Here is a 26712-nt window from a genome sequence, read left to right on the forward strand (position 1 = left end):
GTGTTTACATCTTTCAGACTGTAAAAGCAAATTGGCATGATGATGCTGCAAGTAATTAATATTATTTTTCATAGTGAAGAAGCATCATATAGCCTTTGTTTTGTGGTATGGTCCTAATTACTAATCGTATTTACCCACATGATTTTGTTGTGCATAGTCATATTTTTTTGTTCGAGACAGCCTTCGCTAGCCTTACAGACATATATACACAATTAAATCTTGCCATTTTATTATGCTAGAGCAATTAGATGCCCTCCTTGTAGTGAGAAACATGACATCTTCATCGCTCTCTTCTGTATTTTCATGTTTTAATGCAGACATTTACCAGAACTGGATACAGTCTTCCTCCTCCTCCTCCTACACACACACACACACACACACACACACACACACACACACACACACACACACACCCCTAATTGAATATCTACATATCTCCAAGGAGTCCTGTGGGTGAAACCATGTATTCATCTTCTTTAGTTCTTAGGCCACTTTGGTTTAAGAGTAAGAACTGTTGCTTTTATGAAGTGCCTTTTTCTATAAAGTCAAAACCTCACAGCAGTGCACAGAAAGCCGATGGTATAAAGGAGCTAAGTAGAGTCTTTAATAGAGAGAGCTGGGTTGTAAGTGTTTTTGTTCCTACAGAGCAGATAGATTTGGCTCCATCTGTTCCATATTCATAACAAAGGAGCACACTTACAGGAGGGCCAACTTCCCCGGAGCCGCCTGGTAATGATCTTTTCACCCGAATGAAAGCATCTGAACCCAGTGTCTTGGCCCTGCAAAAGCAGCTAGCAGGATTGCCCTTCAGAATCTTGATTTCCTTGTAACTCAGGTTGACATAAATTTCCCCAGTATATAGAGTGAAAAGAATTTACTGATTTCTCATCTTCCTACAGCCCTGTGTGGTTGGAAAGTTCAAAATGTATGTGTTTTACCTTCCCCTCCTGCAACCACAGAAGATTTGTAATTAAATAGAATTTGATACTATGGGGGAGGTTTGCACTTGAAGTATCTATAAAGGTATCACAGGGGAGAGGCTGTTCTTCAAACTTTTAAGTTGTTTCTATTCAGACTTTTTTAATCTTTTTAAAACTGGGGTTAATGAATAGAAATATGAGTTACACCAAATAAGGGAAAACCCCTGTCGAGTTTTGTAATTAGCAAACTTCAAAGCCAATTTCAATTGAGACCTCTTAGATTAAAAAGATAAGTTGACCCAAGAGTTTTCTTCCACTAAGCAGCGGCAAAATAGAATGAATTTTTCCTCAAAATGCCAAGTAATACAATAAATCTTCCTATTTGTATGACATGTGGAGTCAGCATAGAAACATAAATGATTCCTTAAAACTTAGGTAGCACATCGGTATTACTATCATGGCTAATGGATAGAATACTTGTTTTTATATGTTAGCTGCAGAAATTTCTTAAGAAATAGAAACAAAATGTTAAAGGATGGTTATCCTTTTTTCCATTCTGCAGGCTTTTCATATGCTAGAAGCTCCTAAAAATGCATCATTGATTTATTTACTCTACTACATGTTAAAGTTATAATTGTAATTTATCAATCTTTTATTATCCATCTGTGCATTATCTGATTGCTAAACTAAGGTTTCTGGCAAATCAAACAGTAAACAAGTCTCTCAATAAGTTTGCAGCAGTATTAAAGTAGGCAAAGTTTTCATCTAGCCAGCTATGAGGTTGCTCTGTGCATTAGCAAGAGGAAATAGAAAAGGTAATATTCACGGAGAGTGAAAAACATAGTAAATCAATCTGTGAAGATCTCAAGTTTCTGGAAGACCTTGTTGCCTTTGGTTATTTTTTGTAATATATAGCCTTGAATATTTCTGGCTAATTCAGTTTTCTATTCATTCACTTATTCACTCCTACCAAAATGTTTCTTGGGTACCTCCTTTGTGCCAAGCACTATGTTAGATTTTAGAAACACTGTGATATATTAAAAAATGGTTCCTGCTTCTGGAGCTTACAGCTTCATCAGGAAGTAGACAATAAACCAGGAAACAAACAAATCTATAACTGTCAGTTACACTAGTAGGGAGCTGGATGCAGTGCCAGAGAAACATGGAGATAGCTTTTGATTAGGTGGTCATAGGAGGCTTCTCTGAGGAGGCAGCATGTGATCCAGGACCATCCAGGACCTGAAAGGAAGTGTCAGGATGAATTTTTGATACACAGAAGGGTGGGTTTTATCTGAAAAATAAGTTTATTTAAATTTTACACTTAAAATTTGATATTTGACTTATTGAAGTTATAAATTTTTTTAAATCTTTCTAAAAATTTCAAATTTAGCCTATTCAGATTAGCTTATATATCTTATTCTATATATAAGGCTAGCAAATGTAAATATTTGGATTCATTTAAAACCTTGGTGACTTAAATAGACTTTAAAACATTTTAAGCTGAACTTAGACTTAGTTATTCTCTATCATTTAAAAATATTTTAGCTGTTTGACTGTAAAAACTTATTTCAGTAATTCTTACTATAATAAATTAAATTTTAAAATATGATGAACCTTTAGTTCTCTTAAATTTTCTAAAACTGTACACGTAAATTATAGGTTTCGTCACTGCTAAAATTTCACTTAGTCACAAATCTAAGTTGATTTTTCCATTATATATTTTAAATTAGAATTGCTTGTCTGACCTGTTACTCAAGTTGGCCAAAGTTATCCCACGGTTTAAAAGTATTAAAGTACCACATTCACAGATGGCATTTTTTAATACACAAGAAATACTCATTCTATGGTTTTGACTCTTTAAAAAATGCCTCTTCTAAGCTCTGCTGTAGTTGAAAGATAGTTGTATCCCTCAGCACAGTTTGGGGGGTTATGTTCTTATGTAACATCTGAGGTGCTTTAACTTGCTGAGAGGTTTCTCTGATCTTTATGATTAGAGGAATTCAGCAAGGACAATGTCACCTTTACCTGTTATCATGATTGTCCAGAGCCACCTTTTATCATTACTTAAAGAAGCCCATGGTCACTTGGATTCTAACCTCACTTTGCTTTTATTCTCTGTTCACTGGGAGGGGCCTGCAACCTCTACCAAAGCTATCATTTGATTAAATTCTACATATCTTTGGATCTAAAGAAGCCCACATTCCTCTCTCTCTCCTTCCTTCCTTCCTTCCTTCTCTCTCTCTTCCTTCCTTCCTTCCTTCCTGCCTCCCTCCCTCCTTTCCTTCCTTCCTTCCTTCCTTCCTTCCATCTTTAGTAGCGATGGGGTTTCGCCATGTTGGCCAGGCTGATCTCAAACTTCTGACCCTCAGGTGATCTGCCCGCCTTGGCCTCCTAAACTGCTGGGATTACAGGCGTGAGCCACCACGCCTGGCCTCTTTTCACTTATTTCTTACTTCTTGGGACCCCACACTCTTACAGATATTGAAATGCTACCTACTTGAATTTTGTATATCCCTGGCTTTGCCTGATTATTACATCAGTTTCCAAGATCATTCTACAAGAAGGAGCCAGCAGTGTGGGCAGGGGAGATTTCTAGTTCTAGGACAAGGACCTTTTTTGTTTTCTTAATTTCTTTGACATTTACCACTACCCCTCTCTTCACTTTTGTGTCCTAATCCTAAATTTTGGTTCATATTAGGTCAACAAATCACCTTGCAGCTAAAAGATTTTTTTTTTTTTTTTTTTGAGGCAGTGTCTCATTCTGTCGCCTAGGCTGGAGTGCAGTGGTACAGACACGGCTCACTGCAGCTTTGACCTCCTGGGGTCAAGCCATTCTCCTGCCTCAGCCTACCGAGTTGCTGGGAACATAGGTACACATCACCACACCTGGCCAATTAAAAAAAATTTTTTTTTATATATAGAAACAGGGTCTCACCACGTTGCCCAGGCTGTTCTCAAACTCTTGAGCTCAAGCAATCCTCCTGTCTCAGCCTCCCCAAATGCTGGGATTATAGATGTGAGCCACTGTGCCTGGCCTCGACAGATTTTTTTTTAAATCCCTACGATAATTCTTCAGATCTTTATTAAACACCTGTTAGGAACAAAGCAATAGACTTCCCAGAACCAAGAACCCAAGAACACAACAACTTGGCATGGCTCCTGCCTTTGGGGGTATTTGCAACTCTAGTAGCAGAGATAAGATGTATTAACGAGTTCTAAAACAAAATAGAATGGGTTAAGTGCTAGTAAGGAGACAGAAACAGATCTCTGTGGGAACCTGGAAGAGGGTTATTGTGTTGGAGAAATGGAGACATACCTCAAGTGGCCAGAGAAAGTAGGGATTCTGAGAGGCAAAGGAAAGGTCACATGAGAAAAGGTGGACTTTCCAGGAGATTCTAGGAGGGAATATTGTTGGTACAAGCTATGAATGTATGCCAAAGAAGGGAAAAGAGTAGGAGGATAAAGAGGGAGCCTGGGAAGTTGAGGCTGCAGAGAGCCCTGATTGCACCCCTGCATTCCAGCCTGGGCCACAGAGAGAGACCCTGTCTCAAAAAACAAACAAACAAAACAAAGGAGAATAAGGTTGGGACCAGATTATGGAAAAGGAAACCCTGGCTGCTGTTCTGTGGTATGACGAATGGGAATGCACAGCCATTAACTTTTCTGGAGATAATCTGTCTCAGAGACAATCAGAGTAAACTGGAGTTTAGTCCCTGAGATTGGCTTTCCTTTTCTCCACTCTATCAACATAAAAGCCTTATCAAGGAAAGCATTTTGAGTGTGAAACAAAATGTACAATCCTGGTACCGAACGACTCCCTCCTTGGTAAAATTTCGTCTTCTACAGAGAGAACGTTAATTTGTTCAGGCCTCTAGGATTCCATTTGGAGCCTGCAGCCTAAATGAATGGATATTTCTATCTAGATACTTGTAATACCACCAGAAATGATAGGCACTGGGGGGAACATGGCTTACTGGTTAAGAAATACAACCAAAGAAATCATTGATTTGTGTAAATAAAATAGATAATTACCCCCACCCTTTTTTTTTTTTTTTTTGAGATGGAGTCTCCCTCTGTCGCCCAGACTAGAGTGCGGTGGCATGATCTTGGCTCACTGCAACCTTCGCCTCCCAGGTTCAAACAATTCTCTGCCTCTGCCTCAGCCTCCCGAGTAGCTGGGATTACAGGCGCCTGCCACCACGCCCCGCCAATTTTTGTATTTTTAGTAGAGATGGGATTTCACCATCTTGGCCGGGCTGGTGTTGAACTCCTGACCTAGTGATCCACCTGCCTCGGCCTCCCAAAGTGTTGGGATTACAGGCGTGAGCCACCACGCCCAGCCTGTTTTGTTTTCTTATTAGAGGCAGGGTCTCACCCTGTCGCCCGGGCTGGAGTGCACTGGCACAATCATAGCTCACTGCAGCCTCAATCCTGGGCTCAGGTGATCCTCCTACCTCAGCCTCCCTAGTAGCTGGGACTATAGGCACTGCACCAGGCTAACCCAAATAGTATACAAAAAAAAAAAAAAAAAATTAAAGAGTGGAATGAGAACATTTATCTATAGCAGCACAATATCCATGGACTGGTATGGGCATGGTGCGGGATCTATAGCCACCTCTGGGCTGGGTTTCTTTAGTGTCATCACTGTCGTGTCTGGGTATACAGTTGCAAAAGCAGTCTCAACACCCAGCCTAGTTTCCTGTCTGCAGGATTTACATCCTTGTTCTACTGTCCCTCTAGCTTAATAGCATGCTCACTGCTCACACTCTTAACATGGATTGAAAAAAGAGCTCAGAGATCTTAACATATTTTCAAAAGGAACAGGATCTTCCAGCACCCTAATTCTCTAAATTCTCTCAGCCTCAGTGTATATCCTCACATAAATATCTTCATCACCACCCTCACCCTCCAACACATACAAAATAACAAATCAAACTATGGTAGAATCCGGTTTTTAAAATTTAGGCTAGAAAAGATCACACTTAATTACCCTTGTTTTTCTTATGACTCCTAAGTAACTTTTAATCACCACTATCCACACTTGAGTCCTTCCTCCTCCATATTTGTACTCAGAACTCACAATCTCAGAAGCCCTCAGCTGGGTGCCCCCTGCTTAGGGATGTCCCCATGCAGAGGCCCCAGTAAGTGCAGAGATGATGCTATCAATCTATAGAGCAGTGAAACAATATTCTAGATCTGTAGGGATCACCTGAGTTTCTAAGTGCATTATAAAATTGTACTGCCTCTCTAAAACAGGTCATACTTAAAATTTGTTTTAGAGAAGACGAAGCTAATGAGAAAACTGAGGCATAGGCACGTTAAGCAGCTGGCTCAAAACCACAAAATAAGTAAAAAGGAATGAACCAGGGAGAAAGAGAATCATGCATACACTCAAACCGCTAAGTCATGTTTCTTAAAAGAACTCTCACCAAGGAGAATAGTAATGAAAGGGGTTTTCAAAGGCTCACAGAAATATTAACTTTCTTCTAGGAGCTTCTTTGAATTGTATTAACTTGATGATTTATTAGTAATTTACTGTCATGCTACATTAGTGCTGTCTGATAATGACATTGTTTCTGTTAATATCATACGAATGAGGAATGGGATTTGTGGGTTTGCTTTCGCTGCCTAACAGTTAACAGCCACCCTCATAGGGTATCACACAGAGGGGCAAAAGGAGCCTGTGGAGAAGAAATAATATAAATAGATCCTCTTGTGGGATTCCAGGAATTCTGCCTTTTGTTGAAGTTTTTGTTTTTGTTGTTATTATGGTTATTATGGGGCTTCCATCTGAAGAAGAGGTTTTCTAAGTGAATAATTCTGCCTATCTGGTTTGTTGGTGTTTTGTCTTGTTTTGTTTTGTCAGATAATACCTCTCCAGTACAGTAGGTTCACCAAAATAACCACAAACAAGAAAGAAAGAACTGGCTGACCTTAAAGCCTGAGAAAGTCACTTAAATATTTTGTGGCCTTAGGCAAGGCCAGGTCTCAGAGAATAGTTAGAACACTAGTTGATAATAGAAAACTTTTTCTTAACTGTTCAAAGATGTTCATTGATTTTTAAAAATAGTAAAATATATAATAAGAAACTGAGCTATATTTCTTCATGTTAAGGAGTTTCTTAGACAATTCAAATGATATCTAAATAGTATCTTGCTTTCTGTGCCTGTGTGGACTAGATTTCCCCACTCACATGACTGACAGAGGTGAAGTTTACATTCAGAATGTGAGATTTATTTAAAGCTGTCTTAAATTTTCCTTAGGCAGAACTAGAAATGGGCCGGGCATGGTGGCTCACACCTGTGATCTCAGCACTTTGGAAGGCTGAGTCAGGGGCATCACTTGAGGTCAGAAGTTCAAGACCAGCCTGGCCAACATGGTGAAACCCGGTTTCTACTAAAAGTACAGAAATTAGCCAGGCATGCTGGCATGCCCTTGTAATCCCAGCTACTCAGGAGGCTGAGACAGGAGAATCGCTTGAACCCGGTAGGTGGAAGTTGCAGTGAGCTGAGATTGCACCACTGCACTCCAGCCTGGGCGATGGAATGAGACACTGTCTCGGTGGGGGGGGGGGGGAAAGAACTAGAAATGCTTTTTATAAGGGGACATTTTAAAATCATTCTCCAAAATCCACGTTATTTTTGGCTCATACCTAAATAGATATCAAACTGTATGAGACAAATCATCCCCTTCTTCAATAAGCAGCAGAAACAAAGTTTGTTGTCACTGAGTTTTTAAACACATGTATAAGTTTGCTCATACTTCAGATAAATATATACAAAAAGCATGTTAATGTCCTATTGGAGTATTCCTAGAAATGAGTGGAAACTTGTCCTCAGCCATTTACTTGAGGTGGCTAAGAAAAAGTAATTGATCTACTGAGACTTACCTGCTGGAATTTAAATAATACTCAGGTTAGTTATTAGCAGTGAGAACTTTGCCTTAAGGGGGCAGAGAGATGGGAGGGGAGGGAAACAGTGGGTAGGGTGGGTGGTGCTTCCCATTTCTCTTTTGTGTGCGGCTGCACAGCTGGAACTTATTTTACCTCCCTTGTCCTGAAGTTTACTGTAATTATTTGTTCCCTGTTACAGTTCCCTGGTGTTAAAACCAAGTTTTAACTTGCAGAATATGTTTTTCTATCCCTCTTGTTATGTGGTGGGAAACACATCCCTTTTCTTATTCTAGTTTTTAAAAGAAACATCCCCAGAGTCATATCAAAGTTTCTAATATTTACATGATATTCTTAATTTCTCCAAGGCCTGTATCTTTACTTAGCGACCTCCTTTCCAAATTTTACATCTTGGGCTCTGACCTTAACCTGCCCATGATTTAAGTCTTGAGATGCAGTGGGCTGCAAGATAACAAATGTGTTGGCAAATTTAGTAGCTCCTGGGGTGGCACCATGGATGCAAGCTTGGTATACCGGGGCCATGAGCAAGTCATTAAAACGCATGACTTTTAAATCCCAGAAGTTAGAATGAGTGAGATGTATTTCATCATTAACACATGATTTTGTTCTTTACATGAAAATGCTTTATATGAAAATGCTTTTAAAAAAAGGGCACATAGCCAGTTGCAAATTGTTGCTCTAGTATTCTTCCCTAAGAAGAGGCCTAACTTTTGTTTTAAGAAGTTTTCTGTGGATCTGGTAACCATTTTCCAAGTCCATATGGCTTTGGTTAATCTCTATTCTGTTCCCACCACTTCTTCTGTTTCCCCACTCCACTCATGTACACAAACTGGATTTTATTGATTCATCAAATTCTAGGAGATATTTCCAGTAGTACCATGTGTTTAAATGGGCTTTACTTTTTCAGCATTTATTGTGAAAGGAATATTAATGCTTAATTCCGCCTTCACCTGCCTAATTTGCATATTTGTGTTGTATGTTGAACTGCATGAAAAACCTACAGGGGAAAAAACTGGGCCGTGCTAACAGCTAATAGCCTATCTTTTCTTTTGACTTGCACAAATTGAGAAATATTGTCTGTGGCAAGCATAATGGAAAACTGCATTTTTAATGCTCCCCCACACACTCATTTCTTTGAAAAGAAGAAAGCGGCTGAATATTCTTAAAAATAAAACTTCCCAAAGTACCCAGTTTGACATGGGACACAGAAAAGGAGGATTTTGGCTTTCAGAATTAAGATTTGAAGCTGAATAAGGTTAGGCAGAGATGTTAAGGTTGACTAATGAGTACAGTGTTGGGCCTGAAAATGTGAGAGAAATATATTTCTCTCCTTTTCTGGTAAAACTTTGGTTCTTCATGAAGAAGAATGGTTGTTATCTTGATGATTAGGGAACTTTTGAGTTGTTTGAAGTCTCATAATCTTTGTATTCAACTTGATGGCCTGTGTAGAAGATAACTAATAGGAGTTTTTTGATAGTAAGAAAAGTTTTAACTTATTTTAAAATCCTTTCATTTCAGGTATTTTTAAAGACCACCTTTCCATTCTATTTCTCCTATTTGAAGAAAGGCATTCTCCTTAAGATTTATGTTCACATTTTGTATCAACTCATTTCGGTTTACCGAGCAATTTAGAGTTAAAATGAGACATCATGCTAATTGCAAAGAACAGCACAGGTTGGCTGCATTAGCAAAAGCAAACGAAGTTGCATGGGAAGGAAAATGAAAAACACTTTTTAAATGCTGGAGTGAGAACATTTAAATTGATATGTCTTGTTGTATTTCTTCAACAGCAGCTTATAATTACCTCTCTTCAAGGCATATTTTAAGTGGACTTGTAACAGTAGCTTGAAATGTAAACTAGTAAGGGATCCAGTTTTTGAGGCATGGCAGCAGAATCAGGAGTGCACAGCTCTGTGGGAGCAAGGGCATACTGGCCATTAGCAGAACATGCCGGAGTGTCTTAGACCTTCAGTCCGAAGTCAGCTTTAAGCCTTTAATTACACAGATTTGTTAGTGTGCAGCATTGTATCAGCTCTTGATTAAGAAATTACCCCCAAATTTTGTGGCTAAATTTAGTGTACCTGGAGGGATCCATGTGACAACTGAGGTTTACATGAAGAGCCAGCACAGCTCTGGGCAGGGAGCAAGAGTGTGTCCCAGACATGTTTATCAGAGGCTTCACAGGTCCTCCAGAAGCTAACCAGCAACTGGGACAGAAGATATTTTGTCCTTAAATTTCCAAATCGAAGCTTTGGCAACCAAAAAGAGGCAGTGACTTGCCTGTAGGTTTTTCATGCAGTTCATGCAGTTCAACATACAACACAAATATGCAAATTAGGCAGGTGAAGGTGGAATTAAGCATTAATATTCCTTTCACAATAAATACTGAAAAAGTAAAGCCCGTTTAAACACATGGTACTACTGGCTATTATTCCACAGTTTCTGTGGACCAGGAATCCAGGTGCAGCTTACTGGATCCTTTGAGTCTCTCCCGAGGCAACGGTCATCTCAAGGCTCAGTGAGAAGGATTCACTTTCCAGCTCACTCACCTGATTGTTAGCCAATTCAGATCTTTGTGGGTTGTTGAACCATGACATCAGTTCCTTGTACCTCTTGGCTGGAAGTCTCCGTTAGTTTCTTGCTACATGGTCCTCTCCATTGGAAATCTCACAATATGGTACCTTGCTTCATGAACAAAACAGAGAGTGCACTAGAAGTAAGGCACAGTCTTTCATAACATAATCAGAATGACATCCCCTCACTTTTGCCATGTTCTACTCATTAGAAGCAAGTTACTAGGTTCAGCCCCCTCTCAAGGGGAGGGGATTATACAAAGGACTGCCTACAGGAACGTGGGGATCACTGGGAGCCATGTCAGAAGCTGCCCATCACAAGCATGATGGCAGTACCCGAAGGGATGTGTTCTCTGCTATGTCTGAATGGTAGACCTACGGTGAATTGTGGTGTGAATGTTACATATATTTGCATTGCTAAATATAACTTTTAGAAGTACTGATTTGGGGGCACTGAATATCGTCATTTTCTATACCTAATTGGCTCAGTGCTGAGTCATGCTCACCTGAGCCCCAGGAGACCAAGATTTTTGGGAAGGCTCAAGTTAGAGCCCCTGTCTGAGGTCATGGAACAGAGTAAAAGTAAGGGGCCCTCATGGCCTTATTAGCAGGGTACTCTAAACACAGAGAACCAGAGAGTCTCCAGCTTGTATTTCATTATGTGTTAAAAGGTTTTGATTGGTACTTTGCAGCTCATTCAGGGCAAGGGACTCTATGGACTGATTTATAAAGTTGCTATTAAGATAATGGAATGGGATGTTGTGCTTGTTTTAATTGTCCCCATATCACTACTCCCAACTTCCTGACTCCAACTTACACTTTAAGCAGTAAACTGAGTAAATGGATGTGAATTTGGATTATGTGGCAACTGTTTAAGACATTTCTCATTTTAGTTGAAAAATTCTGTTAGAAAATCCATGTATCTGTAGAGGAAGATTTCAGATCTAGATTTTTTTTCACCTGTTTGCAAGTCACTGCCTCTTTTTGGTTGCCAAAGCTTCGATTTGGAAATTTAAGGATAAAATATCTTCTGTCCCAGTTGCTGGTTAGCTTCTGGAGGACCTGTGAAGCCTCTGATAAACATGTCTGGGACACACTCTTGCTCCCTGCCCAGAGCTGTGCTGGCTCTTCATGTAAACCTCAGTTGTCACATGGATCCCTCCAGGTACACTAAACTGTGGTTCATATTTCTGTCCCAGGTTGAAGAAGCACAACACAAGGGCAGGGACAGTTTGAAATCTTATATATCTTTGCATGCACAGCACCTAATAAAGAAGCTGATACACAGTAGGCATTTTATTTTATTTATTTTTGATACAGAGTCTAGCTCTGTTGCTAAGCTGGAGTACAATAGCTCAGTCTTGGCTCACTGCAACCTCCACCTCTTGGGCTCAAGCAATTCTCATGCCTTAGCCTCCCAAGTAGCTGGGATTACAAGCGTGTGCCACCATGCCCAGCTAATTTTTGCATTTTTCGTAGAGAGAGGGTTTTGCCAAGTTGGCCAGGCTGGTCTCGAACTCCTGGCCTTAAGTGATCCATCCGCCTTGGCCTCCCACAGTGTTGGGATTGCAGGCATGAGCCACTGCACCCAGCCCATAGTAGGCATTTTAAAAGCATTTGAAATGATAGATGAAGCTGCAGTAATATGTAATGGATTTTTATAATTATTCGCTATCAACTTTCAACATCGACTATTCATTTTCTAAGGAAAGCAGCACAAGAAGTTACATATAGTGAATATAATTTATGTATATAAATTTATATATATATTTATGTATATAATTTATGTATATAAATTTATATATATATTTATGTATATAATTTATGTATAAAATACTTACATATTTACTTTTAGCTAAGATAAAGTTGGCCATAACAAAGTGATGTATCTCTAGAGCCGTAAGGATTAATACTACCTACCTCCTGACAAAAACAAGGCATGTTTTAAGATTTTACTCCCTCATTTCCATCCTCAGCTCTATCTATTGCTCATAAATTGATTCTGAGATTTTCTTTATAAGTTTATTAGTGGGACTATTATATGTTTCAATTCCTCTGTTATGTTTTGTGTTTAGTGCTCAGTCCTCTGCCTTTTACTTGTAATTAGTAATGCACTTTTATATTACCTTATATCTTCAAATAGTACTAATAATTAATTATCTGTATTTTTCAGTTGGTATAAAGGCATCCTACATTTATCAGCCAAGAAGTGTGGGGTGATAGAACCTTGAGCATAACATAGAGGAAAGCCACACTTCCACTTTATTAAACCTTACATTTAAAAAATGGAGTTTTGCTACTGTATGGAAAACGTTTTCATCTTTTTGGATTTTGTGTTTGTTTGTTTTTCAAGGTGTTATATAAGAAACCCAAGTTATACTGACCTAGTAAGGCACACTTCTTAGGTTGGCTGTAAGGGTCAGGAGTTTACTCCCTGAGCTCAGGCCAGTGATGCAGTGATGATTGAGTCAATCCATGGCATGCAATCTCTGTTGTCTACTCACATATCACATTGTATGCTAATATTCTTTGTTCATAAATTTTTCTAAGGATTAGAGTATAATAGTCAAACAGGATCACAAGGCATCAGTCACATTTCCTGGTGATAGAAGATGAGGAAGTAATGGGGCAGGTTGTTAGGGAAGAGAGGTTTTTATTTTGTGTGTCATATAAATACAAATGCATTTCATATTTTTAATTCACAGAAGTATGGAGCACATCCAGTAGCTAAGACTATGTCCCTCCTTGAGAGCTCATGAGAGAACTCTCCAGGTTTTTCCTGGATGGCGTATCATTTGCTGTTTCGTTATTGCCATGTGCCCTACAATAATTTTCATGTCCTGGATTTATTTCTCCTAAGTAAAAATCTGAAAGACTTGTACTAAATCCAAGAAGCTCCTCCTTAAACCAATTAAGCATTTGATTCTGTCTTCAGCCTGTTTGTCTAGCAGTATCATCTGTAAAGTCAGTTATTTGCTTGTAGCAAATCAAGTTCACAAGGCTCCAAGTGAGTTCATCTCAGCTCAGAAATTCATAGAACAGCAGTGTGAACATCCATGTGTCACTTTTTTCACACTAACTCTCATGAATAAGACATATACTCCCTCAAGAACCCGTGGTTTTCCTAATGAATTGGAGTCACCTATGTGTACTGTATTTGTGACATGCACATTTGCAGTTGAGGTCCACAGGAAGGACACCATTTCCTGGATCAAACCACAGAGTGCAAATATTGTGCCCTAAATAACACACTTGTTACTGTAAATGTCAGTAGAGGGAGTTTTTCTGACTATGATTTAATGAAAGCCTACAGCAAAGCCAGCTGTTAGCACTTCTTAACTGCTTGTCAGAGCAACCAGGGGAGATAGGGAGGACCAAAAACACTTTTTCTCTATACTTTTGTTTGAAAATTAAAGTAGTTTTCAACAGGTGTTGAATAAGGACACTGGGGGCCCTATACTACTTGACATTATTTAGTTGGTATATTTAGAAGTTCTCCTCCAGGAGGGTTACTTGGATCTAGAATTACATAAGGAGACTGTGTAAAATTTGTTTGGAAGTTTGTATATTGAATCCTCTCACCTGCAAAAGAAGCATTTTTGTGTTCTGGGCTCCCCGTGAGGAATAATTTAAAAATAAAAATAAAGGAGGGAGAAGACACACCAAGTGCCGATCCCTCTCTTTGTCACTTTGGGTATTGCCAAACTAATTGTAAGCCATGTGTGATTTGATTGATCTCATCTGCTTTTTCTGAACAAAGAAACTACTTGAAGCAAACACATAGGGAAGAAAGTATGCGACGCTCGTTTCTGTAATTTTTGTCATTTCTAGAATGCATTAGTAAATACATGTGGCTGTTAAGGGCCTTACTGCCCTTGGAAATTCCTTTGACTTTTTGCTGTGTGTACAGACGAGAGATAATCTTTCAACCATAGGGAAAGTTTACAGTCTTATTATCTTGAAAAGGAGAAGAAAGTTTCTTCCTCAAGTGATTTATAACTTAAAACATGCTGTCATGTCTTGGTAAGCCCACTTTATTAATTCCATCCTTCTCTGTGGCAAATTGAAAAAAAAATACATGTACCATTGCAACATAGTACTTTCTCAATAGCATATTGTACTTATAATAGCGTGATGGAAGTTACCGGGCTTGGGTTAGTCACATAGAATTCAGAGCCAAGTTCTGGGTAAAACCTCTAATTGAATTACCTGCAAAAGCACTGACAGACAAGCTTTCAGTACGGACAAAGCTCTGCTTTCCCCAGCAGAAATAGGTCACGTTTAAGTCTGCCTTGTAGCTCTCTGTTATTGGTTTTTGCCGGCACTTTCACCTCGGGCCTCTGTCGGGCCCCTTTTCCTGCAGCAGAGGAGGAGCGGCTCTGTGAAAGCTGGAGGGCCTACACGTTATCCCCTCGATTTAGAGAAAATTGATAACAGATCAAGTTAAATGGAAGAGACTTTGAAATAAAAATCCAAAGTATTTCTTCACAGATTACTCACATTCTTGCATGATTCTTTTATTGTATTGAAAAATCAGGATATGAAAGTAGCCTTTCTATAGCGGTGAGACCTGAAAAGTACTGTTTGTTTTAATTTGGAGGAAGAATTAGAAAAAGTTCCTGTTGTTCAAGTCAGGAAAGAATTTATTATCCATCATTTGTATGTGAAAATGAAGAGTAATATGTTGTTGTCTTCTTTCTCTCCTGCTCTCTCTCTGTGTTACCCACAGCCTCTGCAATCCCAGATAATGGAAGAAGGTCCTGTCTAAAGCTCAAAGTCTTTGTGAGACCGACAAGTAAGTTCACTAGAATGAGCTTCAGAGGGTGGCTTCACTGCGCATGCTTTATTGTGTGGTCTGGTTCACGGCGGTAAAACTTTTTTTACTGTTAAATCTTGTGTGGTATCTGTTTTGTATATCAACATTCATATTTTAGTTTTCATCATATTTTTTCTCATTCTTCATGATGCTTTTAAGTACACAGCAGTTGCTAACTTGTTGTTTCTTAGACTGTTGTATATGCAGAGCAAATGGGAACAATATTGGCATTTGGAACATGCCATTGATTGTAAGACAATCTCTACATAAAAAAAAAGAAAAAAAGGAGAGAAAGAAAAAAGAAATGGGAGTTTAAGGGTGTCTTCACTAACATATTTGGCTGTTATCTCTATTTTTGTTATAGATAGCTGTATGAAAACTATAGGTGTTCATGATCGTGTTTTCGATGTTAACGACAAAGTAGAAAATTCATTAGAACCAGCAGGTTAGTATGCTTAGAGAATCTCTTTTAACAAATGCATCTATTTCTCTGGTGCTTCAGTATTTTTTTCCTTTCTTCCTCTCTGCATGTTTGCATGTTGTAGTTGTTGTTCTGCTTTTGCTCATTGCTAGCGATGCTAATATGACTTATATTCTACCTCATTCCTCCAGTATCTTTGTGCAATGCATGTTAGATAAAATAAAACTTTTCTTTTTTGGAATGGGTTTGAGCTAATGCAGTATCCTAATATAGAAGCCCCATCGAAATGCTAAAGTCTCACTGCCTTTTACCATATCCTCAGAGCGTGCTGGCGAATCACTGTGAATATTAAAGGATCTGTTTTCATATAAGACACAAAACATTTCTTTGTATATGTTCATAAAATTTTATTTTTTATGTCCAAATCTGTAGATAAAAGTAATAAGACTATTGCACAAAATAGAAACTAATTCAACATATTTAGTTTTCTCTAGAAATTTACATGCATCATTGAACTGACCTAAGGAACTTTATTTAAATATTTTTACTATTGTCAATAGTAATTGGTCTGGAGAAGTATAATCACATTGCCACCACAGATTCACACATCTCTTGCTGCCACAAATGTACCAGTAGCCTGTTGAACCAAATGTGATCCTTGATTACCGAGGCAAAATAAGTTTTAAGGATAAATGAAACTTTTCTACGATTGACTTCCACACTCCTAACGTTTCCCATAACTAAAGAAAAATAAAACCTACCAAAGCACTCATTGAGGCATTTAGTCTGTCGCATACTATGGATAATAAGAACCTGTAAATATCCATTCGGTTATCAATTCAGTCTGGCCATTTAATGAAACTAGATTAACTGAGAGGAGTGGTCGCCCTCTGCCAACTGCTGATGGAGGGGTGTGCCTGGAGGCCCTGTGTGTTCCCTTCCTCTGTGGTGTCCTCTTCTCCCCTACCTGCTCCAGATCTTCACTGGTTTCCTTACCCATCTCCCTTGATCATCTCAAAGCTTAAGGGAAATAAAATTATTTCCTCTTCATGGAGAGATTTGAGCCCCCTTATGTAAATGGAGAATTTTTTTTTTTTTAGAATTTATCTTCCTTATGGTCGTAGAAACTAACGGGCATTAAGGTCCACTTTTTCCTCCAATATTGTAACCAGGACTGCATAGTCAATGAGCCTTAGGGAAACTTACCCTGAGTAAATGCGGTGCCTCAGGACATACAATAGCTTTCCCGTTAAAACTGACAGAAAGAGTTAGAGTTTTTTCCCTGAAGCATTCTTGTTTTCTAAGGCAGGCATCTCACCCAGAGCGCAAATGAGAGGTGTGTACAATGAGCTCTCCCAGGTCTTAGCGGCTCCCCAGGGATCAGTTAGCTGCTTTAGAAAGTTTTAAGGAATGAATGCTGACATGAAGACATTTTAATTGTGTCCTGGAAATCTGAAGCCATGACTTTGGCTTCTTAAGGTACCAGAGTCCTCACAAGCTCGGGGACTTGGGCCATCAGAGGATCTGCAAGTTACTCAGTATCTCCCTTAACAACCCCAGAGTCTACACTCTTCCTTCTATGGCTGAGGAGACTCACCCATGCCACATTGCTGTTTAGATAGATCCAGGTTTAATACTCAGATCTTCTGACTCCTATTCCAATATTAGTATCAAAGTAGTGGTCTCTTACCATTGTTAGAGGTATGTTCATAAAGAGGACTTAAGTCGTTTGGCTTTGTTAAGAAGCCACAAGAATGACCAGCATGTTCTAAACAAAAATTACCCAGGATTATGATCTCTTGATACACATTGTGCAGAATGTAGGCATATCTTTCCCATGGTTTTTTTTTTTCCAGGGAATCTCCACTGCCTGTCTACAGCATAGGAGGCTGCTTAGACACCTAACAGATTGCATATTTTTCTCTGGTAATGAAGAGGCACATGGAGGACTGTTCTGCCATTAGGAAAATTACCTTTGAATTCCACTAACGATACAATGCAAGATACTGAAAATGCTTTCATACATGAACATATGCCACTGTCTTTGGGAAAACAAGGTTTTTTTTCACTGAGCATTTAAAATGCACAATGGCCCAAAATTGATGGACATATAACTGCTGGAAGTTTGCAAAAGTTTGGCAGACTGTAGTTCAGTGTGTGCATACGTGCGCTGGGGAGTAGAGCGTAGGTGTACATGCAGGAAAAGCTCCTTGAGTCAGTCAGAGCTATATTTTAAGGGCTTGCTGGTGAGCATCTTCACTAACAAAGTGAGACAAGGTTGAGCCACAATTCCTGGCAATAAGAAAACAATAAAGAATTTGTTTCTTATAGGTGTGAGGCACTGTGCCTCGCACCTATAATCCCAGCAATTTGAGAGGCTGAGATAGGTGGATTGCTTGAGGCTAAGAGTTTGAGACCAACCTGGACAACACTGAAACCTTGTCTTTACCAAAAAAAAAAAAAAAAATGTGGTGTGTGTGCCTTTAACCTCAGCTACTTGGGAGACTGAAGTGGGAGAATTGCTTAAGCCCAGGAGTTCGAGGCTACGGTGAGCTATGATCATGCCACTGCACTCCATCCTGGTAACAGAGCAAGATTCTGTCTCTAAGAAGAGAAAGAAAGTCCAGTTGGATTTGCAGTTCTTCACCACTGTGTTGAGCCACTGAGTGAAAGTGTATTTATCTTTCCCCAGCTCTGGGTGTAGACCCAGTCTTTATGAACCCAGCAAGTCTGAAAGGATTCCACTGCATGATCTCAGCGATGTGTACTAATTCACCTGTCTTTGGAATGTATTTGTCTTTTTTGTTTGCTTGCACACTCTGCCTGCCAGTTTCCTATCATCAGGGATGCAGGATGATCTCAGGGCAGACATATGTCACATAACATGCTCCAAAATATCGCTAGTGTTCTCTCCGTTAACCATTGAAACCCCCATGTTGTGGAATCCTGTAGCCAGGAGGCAAAACTTGATTTGACTTCTGAAGAGGAACATTTTCTTTCTTCTTCCAAGCCCATGTTACAAGCGTTAGAAATCCTCTCATATTTAGTGTAGTTTCCATTGGGATAGATTTTGCCTATGAATTCCTCCTTAGAATTCTGAAATTGCTCAGATTTACCCAAATGACAGCCAGTTTCTCATTTCACTTTTGGGGGCTGTAGAATCTCCCAACATTGAGAACCTGTTTTAATCGAAGGATGCTTTGTGGAATCCTGAATGAGGAACAGCACGTTGCAGGAAGAAGAGAAGGATCCTGATGTCCTAATGGGACTGATTTTCCTTTTAGGGGGCAGGAAGATATATATTCGTTGGGTGCTTATAAAAGGTTAATTCCAAAGATTGTGTATGGTTAAAGGACTGAAAGGCACACTTAGCCTCATACTTCACTTAGATAAAAAACAAAAGCCTTCCTCTCCATTACCTTGTAAGATCTATTCCCTGTGTCTTGTGCTGAGTGGACCTGGAATGATGGATAGCCCTCACTGAGTACCTAGAAGGGACTAGGGTGGGGATGAAGGAGTTCACACCTAAGATCTAAGTGCTAGCTGGGTACCTTTAACAGTACACTTGCAAACTATACAAGGAGAAGGATTGGGTAATATGCTAGTAAAAATAAGATGGAGAGGAATCCAATAGCTGATGCAATTTCAGGTATTTAAATATGTGATATTGTGAAATGAACTCTGGAATCCTTGGGGTTTATGGTTATTTCACAATTAAGCCTGAAGTGCTCCATTGTTTTGATTGACAACATATTGGTGCGCTTAAGAAAGTGATTTGGATTTTAATTTCAGGGCTATTAGGGGCCTTTACTTCTACTTCCTGTTAACTACAGATTTAATTAATACACTTGCAAGGCTGAAAAAGAGCAGAGAATAGAGAAGAATCTGAAGGTATTTGGCCACATTGTGGAGGACTTTATATATATTTTTTCTGCATCCATTTATCTTACCATCTTGCTTCCTAACCTTTTCTAGTCTCCTAAGCTAAAATCACTCCATGCAGATTCGCTAAGGTCCAGGAAAGGGGAGCAAATTTGACAAGGGGATGCAGTAGCTTTTATTCAAGGGGAGGCTGAAATGATAAGAGTACTCCAGGGCAGGAGACTCAACACTGAGAAGACCTTTCCCATTGGGAATCGATGTGATGGACAAAAACATCCCAAACGAGCATATCTGAAGCAGGGGTCAGCCTATGAATCTGAAAAGTGGTTACTTTAGGACAAATATTAGGGAGTGTGATTCTACCCAGTGAAGTAAAAGCACCCTTATTGTGACGTGTGATAGGAAAATATAAATGAGTTTAAAATAATGGTTAGTTAACCCATTAAGGGGTTTGAGGTGGGTCATCCAGGGGTATTTAGGGATTATCCTTTGAGGTCAATATAATTGCGAACAACCACTAGAGCCTTGTTACCATTCTCTCTGACCCTTGAGCAATTCCCAGATGGCAACTGCTGAACACCTGCAGGAAGCTACCCTGATGCTGAGATAAAATTTGCACAGGGGCTCACTTTTGGCCCCCAAAATGTGTTATTCAGAAATCCTTAGTCCAAAAGCACAAGTGGCTAGGTATAGTGGCTCCTGTCTATAATCCCAATCCTTTGGGAGGCCAAGGAAGGATGTTGGTTGAGGCTAAGAGTTTGAGACTAGCCTGGGAAGCAAAGCAAAACCCTGTCTCTCTAAAAATTTTTTAAATTAGCCAGGCATCGTGGTTCACACCTGGAGTCCCAGCTACTCGGGAGGTTGAGGCAGGAGGATTGCTTGAGCCCAGGAGTTCAAGACTATAGTGAGCTATGATTGGGCCACTGCACTCCAGCCTGAGCAACAGAGCAAGAACTTACCTCTAAAAATAAAATTAATTAATTTAACTTAATTAAAAGTAAATAAAAACATAAGTTAGGCCAGGTGGAAAGAAGAAGACAGGCAGCCCTGGAGCAGAGCATGGCTCCTAGGCAAAGCCTCCAACCTCTCTTTGGTACTAATTGCTGCAGAGTTCCCATTTCGAAGTTAAGCCTGTTAATCATGCAGATCAGGAAGGCTATCCAAAGTCAGAGCCAGCCTCATAGAACACTTCATAGCTAAATAAAAGAAGCTTAACTCACTTAATCCATCTTATTTAGAGGAAAATTTGCATCCACGCTGATAATTTATGTGCCACGCTTCAGCCCGATAAAAATAAAAATGGTCAAGTTTAAGCAATTTAATCTTAGAAATGCAGGGTTTGTAATAGGAATAGCACCATAATTGACACCTAATTGTAGGCAAACTAGTGGGCATACGTTTATTGAAGTTTACTAGGCATGATGTATAGTTTATCCAAAGTGCTGCTGTTTTGGCATTTAGTTTTTCATGTTTGAAAATTCGTCTAGGCATCCAACAACCAGGCATTCAACACTAATCCTATGAAACAGCTAAAAGAAGGGAAATGGGCAGCGCATTCTGGTTAACCACTACTGTGCCAACATAACCACCCCTTCCCCCACCCCCACCAACATGTCACTTGCCTGCCTGTGACATCTTAGGTTTCAAAGGTACATTCAGATATCTGAAATTTGTGCAAGGCGTGTCTGACTGCTGGCTAACCAAAGCAGCTCACGGGCCAAAGGTTACCGTGTATGCATAATTTTTCCCCTCAATTTTTAAAGAAAGTATCAATATTGCTGAGAAAGTCCAATTTTCTTTGCCTCTTCTTTGTTTGCTGTAAATAATGAGTGATTATGCAGACATGAAAGTCAATGGTGGCACAAGGTTCATTACCCTACTTTGCAGAGGGTGGCGAGGTCTGTTAACAGCAGGCTGCTGCAAGAGAGTTATTAAGGATGTGAAGTCTCATTGGAATGTGTGCTTTCTATTTGAACAGATGACACCGTACATGAGTCAGCCGAGCCATCCCGCGGCGAGAACGCGGCACAAACACCAAGGATACCCAGCCGCCTTTTGGCAATCCTACTGTTCCTCCTGGCGATGCTTTTGACATTATAGCACAGTCTCCTCCCGTCACTTGTCACAGAAAACATCAGGGTCTTGGAACACCAGAGATCCACCTAACTGCTCATCCTAAGAAGGGACTTGTTATTGGGTTTTGGCAGATGTCAGATTTTTGTTTTCTTTCTTTCAGCCTGAATTCTAAGCAACAACTTGGGGCTGGGGGCCTAAACTCGTTCCTGCCTCCCTCACCCCACCCCACCTCCAGCCCTGGCCCTTGACTTCTCTCACCCCTCCCAAATTAAATGGACTCCAGATGAAAATGCCAAATTGTCATAGTGACACCAGTGGTTCGTCAGCTCCTGTGCATTCTCCTCTAAGAACTCACCTCCGTTAGCGCACTGTGTCAGCGGTCTATGGACAAGGAAGAATAGTGGCAGATGCAGCCAGCGCTGGCTAGGCCTGGGAGGGTTTTGCTCTCCTATACAATATTTATGCCTTCTCATTCAGAACTGTAAGATGATCGCGCAGGGCATCATGTCACCATGTCAGGTCCAGAGGGGAGGTATTAAGAATAGATGTGATATTACACCATTTCCTATAGGAGTACATAAATGAACAGGCTTCTAAAAGGTTGAGACACTGGTTTTTTGTTTTTTCTTTTTTTAATATGACTGTCTTAAAGCATTCTTGACAGCAAAACTTGTGCTCTCTAAAAGAAGCCTTTTTTTTTTTTTCTAGGAGGCAGGTTGGGTGTGGAATGCTGATACAGAGCAGGTGTGAAAACAGAGAAAACTACAGGTTTGCTGGGGGTGTGGATGTGTGAGTGCCTCTAATTTTTTTGGTGACTGGGCAGTGCACACCAGATATTTTTTCTTTGAATACAGATCACCATGGTGCTACAACTTTTTTTTTTTTTTTTAGAAACTCAAAGAGGCATTTTTATGAATAAAGTGACCTTCCCCAAGGCTGACAAGCCAGGGTTGATGAGTGCATAGTGGAATAGCTTTGGATGCTCCTCTGGGGGATGACATGTACCAAGGAGAGGACCACAGTGGCCAGAGGAGACATGATTTGGCTTTGCTGGAGCACCAGTGTGCTGTGGCCTTTCCCCGCCTCCCACCCTAGTACCCACGTTTTGCTCCACACTCCATGACTGCAGGGGCTCGGACACAAACCCCTGTCACCAGGAGAGTCAGTCAGCACTACTTGGGAGGGCTAAAGGGAAATTTGGAAATAAAATTCCAAAGTTTGGAGTAAAAAAATTCAAGTGTTGATTTTATATCCTTTCCCTTTCTGACACAGCCTAAAGCGTAGGGGGAACATGTGTTTATCTGTGGGAGATAAACAAGATGGAGTCCCAAAGACTTTAACAAAATATTTTTTTAAAAATCCACTAGAATAGAAAATACATTATTTAGATATACTTTATGCTGAGAGTGAGTATATATGCTTGTCCTATTTAAACTTGTGAGAAAAAGTGGTATCCCTTGATACATTTAGAAATATGGGGGCTATCTTGTTTCGTTGTGGGGGTGGGGCAGAAGGAGAATAAATGCAGGATGACCCTGTTGAAGGAATCTTAGCATGGCCAACAGGGGACGTTTCCAGTCGATTACCAGGAAATGCAAGCCTTGGGGTTTCTACTGGTGGTGGGGCTGTCATGAACTTTAAAATCCGAAGCCTAGACAAGGAAAAGTGTTAGACCAATGGAAAAGCAATCCAGCCTATTTTTTTTTTTTTGGCTTTGCACGACATGTCAACAGAAACCATGCCTTTCAAAATAAGAAATAAATGTGATGATCATGTAAAATGTGAAAAATTGAAAGCATTCCAGCAAAATAAGAATTTTTTATATATTTGTTTTTTAAGATGTGTATGTTAAAAAAAAAAGAGGTCTCATTATGGACAGACTTCGTGAATGGGAATTTGCTTAGAATTGTGAGTAGTTCTGAATTAGGAAAGTATGTGAATGAAAGGCAGCTGTAAACATATTGCACTCTGGAGAGTTGTACACATGTTGAAATGTAATCTGGGTTTACCTGATCCATTTAGAGTGGATGTCACTGCCGAATCTGTTCTCACATGGAACCATGTGTGTGGGGTTGCCAGCCTCACAGATACAATCAATCCTATTCCCCTCTGACATAAGGAACTCCTCTGGAGTGGCAGAGTCTTATCACAGAAGGCAGCCACCATTTCACCGAAACAAAAGTTCATGGCATTCAATTCCTTTTTCCTTTAACTATTTATATATGCAGTACTCTCAGTAATATCCAGAAATAGTTTTTTTTTTAAATTAATAGTTACAGGCTTGTTGGTCCAGTGGGATTTGGGTAGGGGGAGAAAGATACTTTCTAAAATGGATCAATAGAACCAAAATAATACAGCATGTTCTATAACCACAAGGAATTCAAATGATCCTGTAATGATTCCAGTTAGTCATAACTACGTTAGCAGTGCTAAATGCATTTTAGAAATGGTGACTTCTGTGGTTTTCCTAGCGTTTGTCTCTAACAAATGGTGAAATAATTACTCATGGCCCTCTCTGCCATTGTCTTTCATTTTTTTCACAGTGAAATTAGACCCCTTTACTTACCATTCTGCCACTGCAAATTAAGTACAAAGAAAATAGCAAGAGTATCCACACCAGTAGAAGTAAGCTTCTCTACCTATAAGTGATGTAATCATAGCTAATGCACTTGCCATGGAGTTTTCAGGATGATTGGTGTCAGACAGCTTTCATTTTGTTTAAAAAGTGTTGGTGGCCTTTTGTGGTGTTGTTACAATCCTCTGGGGGCTTAGGAGGATGTTGATGCAACTTTTAGAAGCTTTTAATTTCAAAAACAACTCAAAAGTCTGAAGGACAGTCATAGCTGCCACTCAGCCCCAGTTAGTCAAACCCCAGTGACCTTTGCCCCTGGTTGCCAAGGGCTTTGCAACATGAAGCAGGGAAATAAGGATCTGTCTGTTTAGTGGATACCGTGTATCCTTTAATAGACCAGGTAACAGTTCGTGTTAGTTTAGACTATTGTTTTGTACTGTACTTTCTTGGGTGGCAGAGGAAAGAAAAGTAAAACATAAAAAAAAAAAAAAACTGCGTTCTTTAAATTCTGTATTATTAGCAACCTCTGTTGTATATAGTGTTTGATAATAAAGTATTAATTTGATTCTTATGTCTTTTGTAAGTGAGAACAATAGACTTTCAGGATACAAAACATGCATTGAGGCTTTGAAACATCCAATGTGTACTGTGGCTGAAAAAAGAGTCACAAGTGGCTGAGACACTGCTCCATACAGGACTCGTGTGGTCATTGCCCACCCAATCTTATGACTCCATCATCTTGGGACCTGGAACAACATGACTTTTTTGATCAATATTTTGTCCTCAGTGTTTTCGAGGTCCGATGTTGGAGCCCTGTGGCCCACCCTCCCTTCTCCACCAGCATGTTGGTTTGAAAAGGATAGGGAATTTAGAAACAGTTCTGTACTTTGGTTTGGTTTGGTTTTCTGTTTGTGATTGTTTTCATGGACTGTGTTATTTTTTCCCAGGAAGAGTCTTTATCAATATCATGTGCAGCTCACTCATGGAAATGGTTGCAAACCAATCAGTGTAGGAAGGTTAAATGGGGCTGTTTCCCTCTCTGTGTCGTTGTGAAAGGAAGAGTCACGCAGTACCTGTGGATTTTCAGGGACTCTGTTTTTCTCCGGTGCCTTAGCAACGGCAGCAGCCATTTGTATTAGTTTCAAATAATTAGAAAAACAGTTTTCAACTCCTCCTTTCCATTCATTGCTCTCAGAGTTGTGGTCACTGACTTTTCGTTTGAAAACCACCTCCACCAACACCCCCGTTTGCCTACACCACCCCCCTTTTACTTAGTATGTTTATTTTTTGTGTGTCTCTTGCCTTCCTCCCACGTTTTATTTCCCCTCAGAGCCGTGAATGGGCAGGTCTGTCTCTGGTTTGGCATCACTGAGTTTTTCCCATGCATTGGCCCCAGGGCTGCTAGGATGTGAGACAAATCTCCCTACAATGGGCTTGCTCCCATTGTCTGTACAGTTTAATAGATGCTGGCGTGTCGGAGGTTACCCATGAGTCAAAATCCGCTTTCCATGCTTACTCTTGACACCCCATTGAAGCCACTCATTGTGTGTGCGTCTGGGTGTGAAGTCCAGCTCCGTGTGGTCCTGTGCTTGTACTGCCCTGCTTTGCAGTTCCTTTGCACTTACTCATCGAGTGCTGTTTTGAAATGCTGACATTATATAAACGTAAAAGAAAATGTAAAAAAAAAAAAAAATACCCACACACAAACAAACCCATACAATCTGTATTTGTATATACACGTGTCCGTACAAGTATACCTAAATAAAAATTAAAGATTTTCATCATTTTAATTGGATCCCTCCTTCTACTTCTTTGTTCCTTGAATGACGCCTTTATTTCAGGGGCTACTTGTACTCTGCTGATTTTTCAAAATCTTTGTGGACAGAAAAGATAATGCAACATGCACAAGAGAAGGCCTGGGAAGCTCAAAGAATGCAGAGTTAGAAATGGCCAAGTGTCTGGGCGCATTCCAGTTATTCTGATGAGAGAATAGTGAGATTTCAGCCTTGTCTCTGTATTTGAGCCTTAAAACAGGCATTATGACAAGCCCTGCATCCTAAAACGACTGTTAAATACAACAGGAGCCAAATACAAATTATATGCTTTTACTTTGCACATAGTTTTTTCACCCCATCAAGAAAAAGACCAAATAAGCATTTTGCCAGCAAATATACTGGAAGAAGAAAAGAAACACTAACGGTAATAATAATAATAATCTCTTCAGTACTGCCCAAAGCCTCAATTCTCACAATCAGGGAAGAATTAACTTACTACTGTGTGACCCTAGGCAAGTCACACGATATCTTTGGGACTCAGTTTCCTTATCTGTAAATAACAGGGCTATATAAGAGATTTGTTCGATTTTCTAAATTCTACCCTTTTGGGGCACTGCAAAGCCCATTTTACATCTATGTGATGTGAGTGTGTTTTTGTCTTTGATGGTGACATTGCTATAAGCACAATTTGACAATTTCATCTGTAGAAGAAAAAAACATCAAATATCAGACATAATAGACACCTAATGTATTTCAAGACTTGGCTT

At 39.8% G+C, this 26712-nt stretch overlaps 1 protein-coding gene across 2 annotated transcripts in view; it reads left to right on the top strand.

Annotated features, from left to right (window-relative positions):
- Positions 1-25960, top strand: part of EFNA5 (ephrin A5) — a 294865-nt gene extending 268905 nt beyond the window's left edge. Inside the window, exons 3-5 of one of the 2 annotated variants that reach the window (XM_032156701.2) lie at positions 15133-15198; positions 15584-15664; positions 21501-25960. In XM_032156701.2, the coding sequence (XP_032012592.1) occupies positions 15133-15198; positions 15584-15664; positions 21501-21622 (269 nt within the window). In that variant the 3' untranslated portion in view covers positions 21623-25960. The remainder of the gene's footprint in view (positions 1-15132; positions 15199-15583; positions 15665-21500) is intronic. The other variant, XM_032156702.3, reaches the window with a different exon arrangement.
- Positions 25961-26712: the final 752 nt, after the last annotated feature.

Source organism: Hylobates moloch, unplaced genomic scaffold, assembly GCF_009828535.3.
Source record: "Hylobates moloch isolate HMO894 unplaced genomic scaffold, HMol_V3 SCAFFOLD_6, whole genome shotgun sequence".
NCBI classification, from domain to species: domain Eukaryota; kingdom Metazoa; phylum Chordata; class Mammalia; order Primates; family Hylobatidae; genus Hylobates; species Hylobates moloch.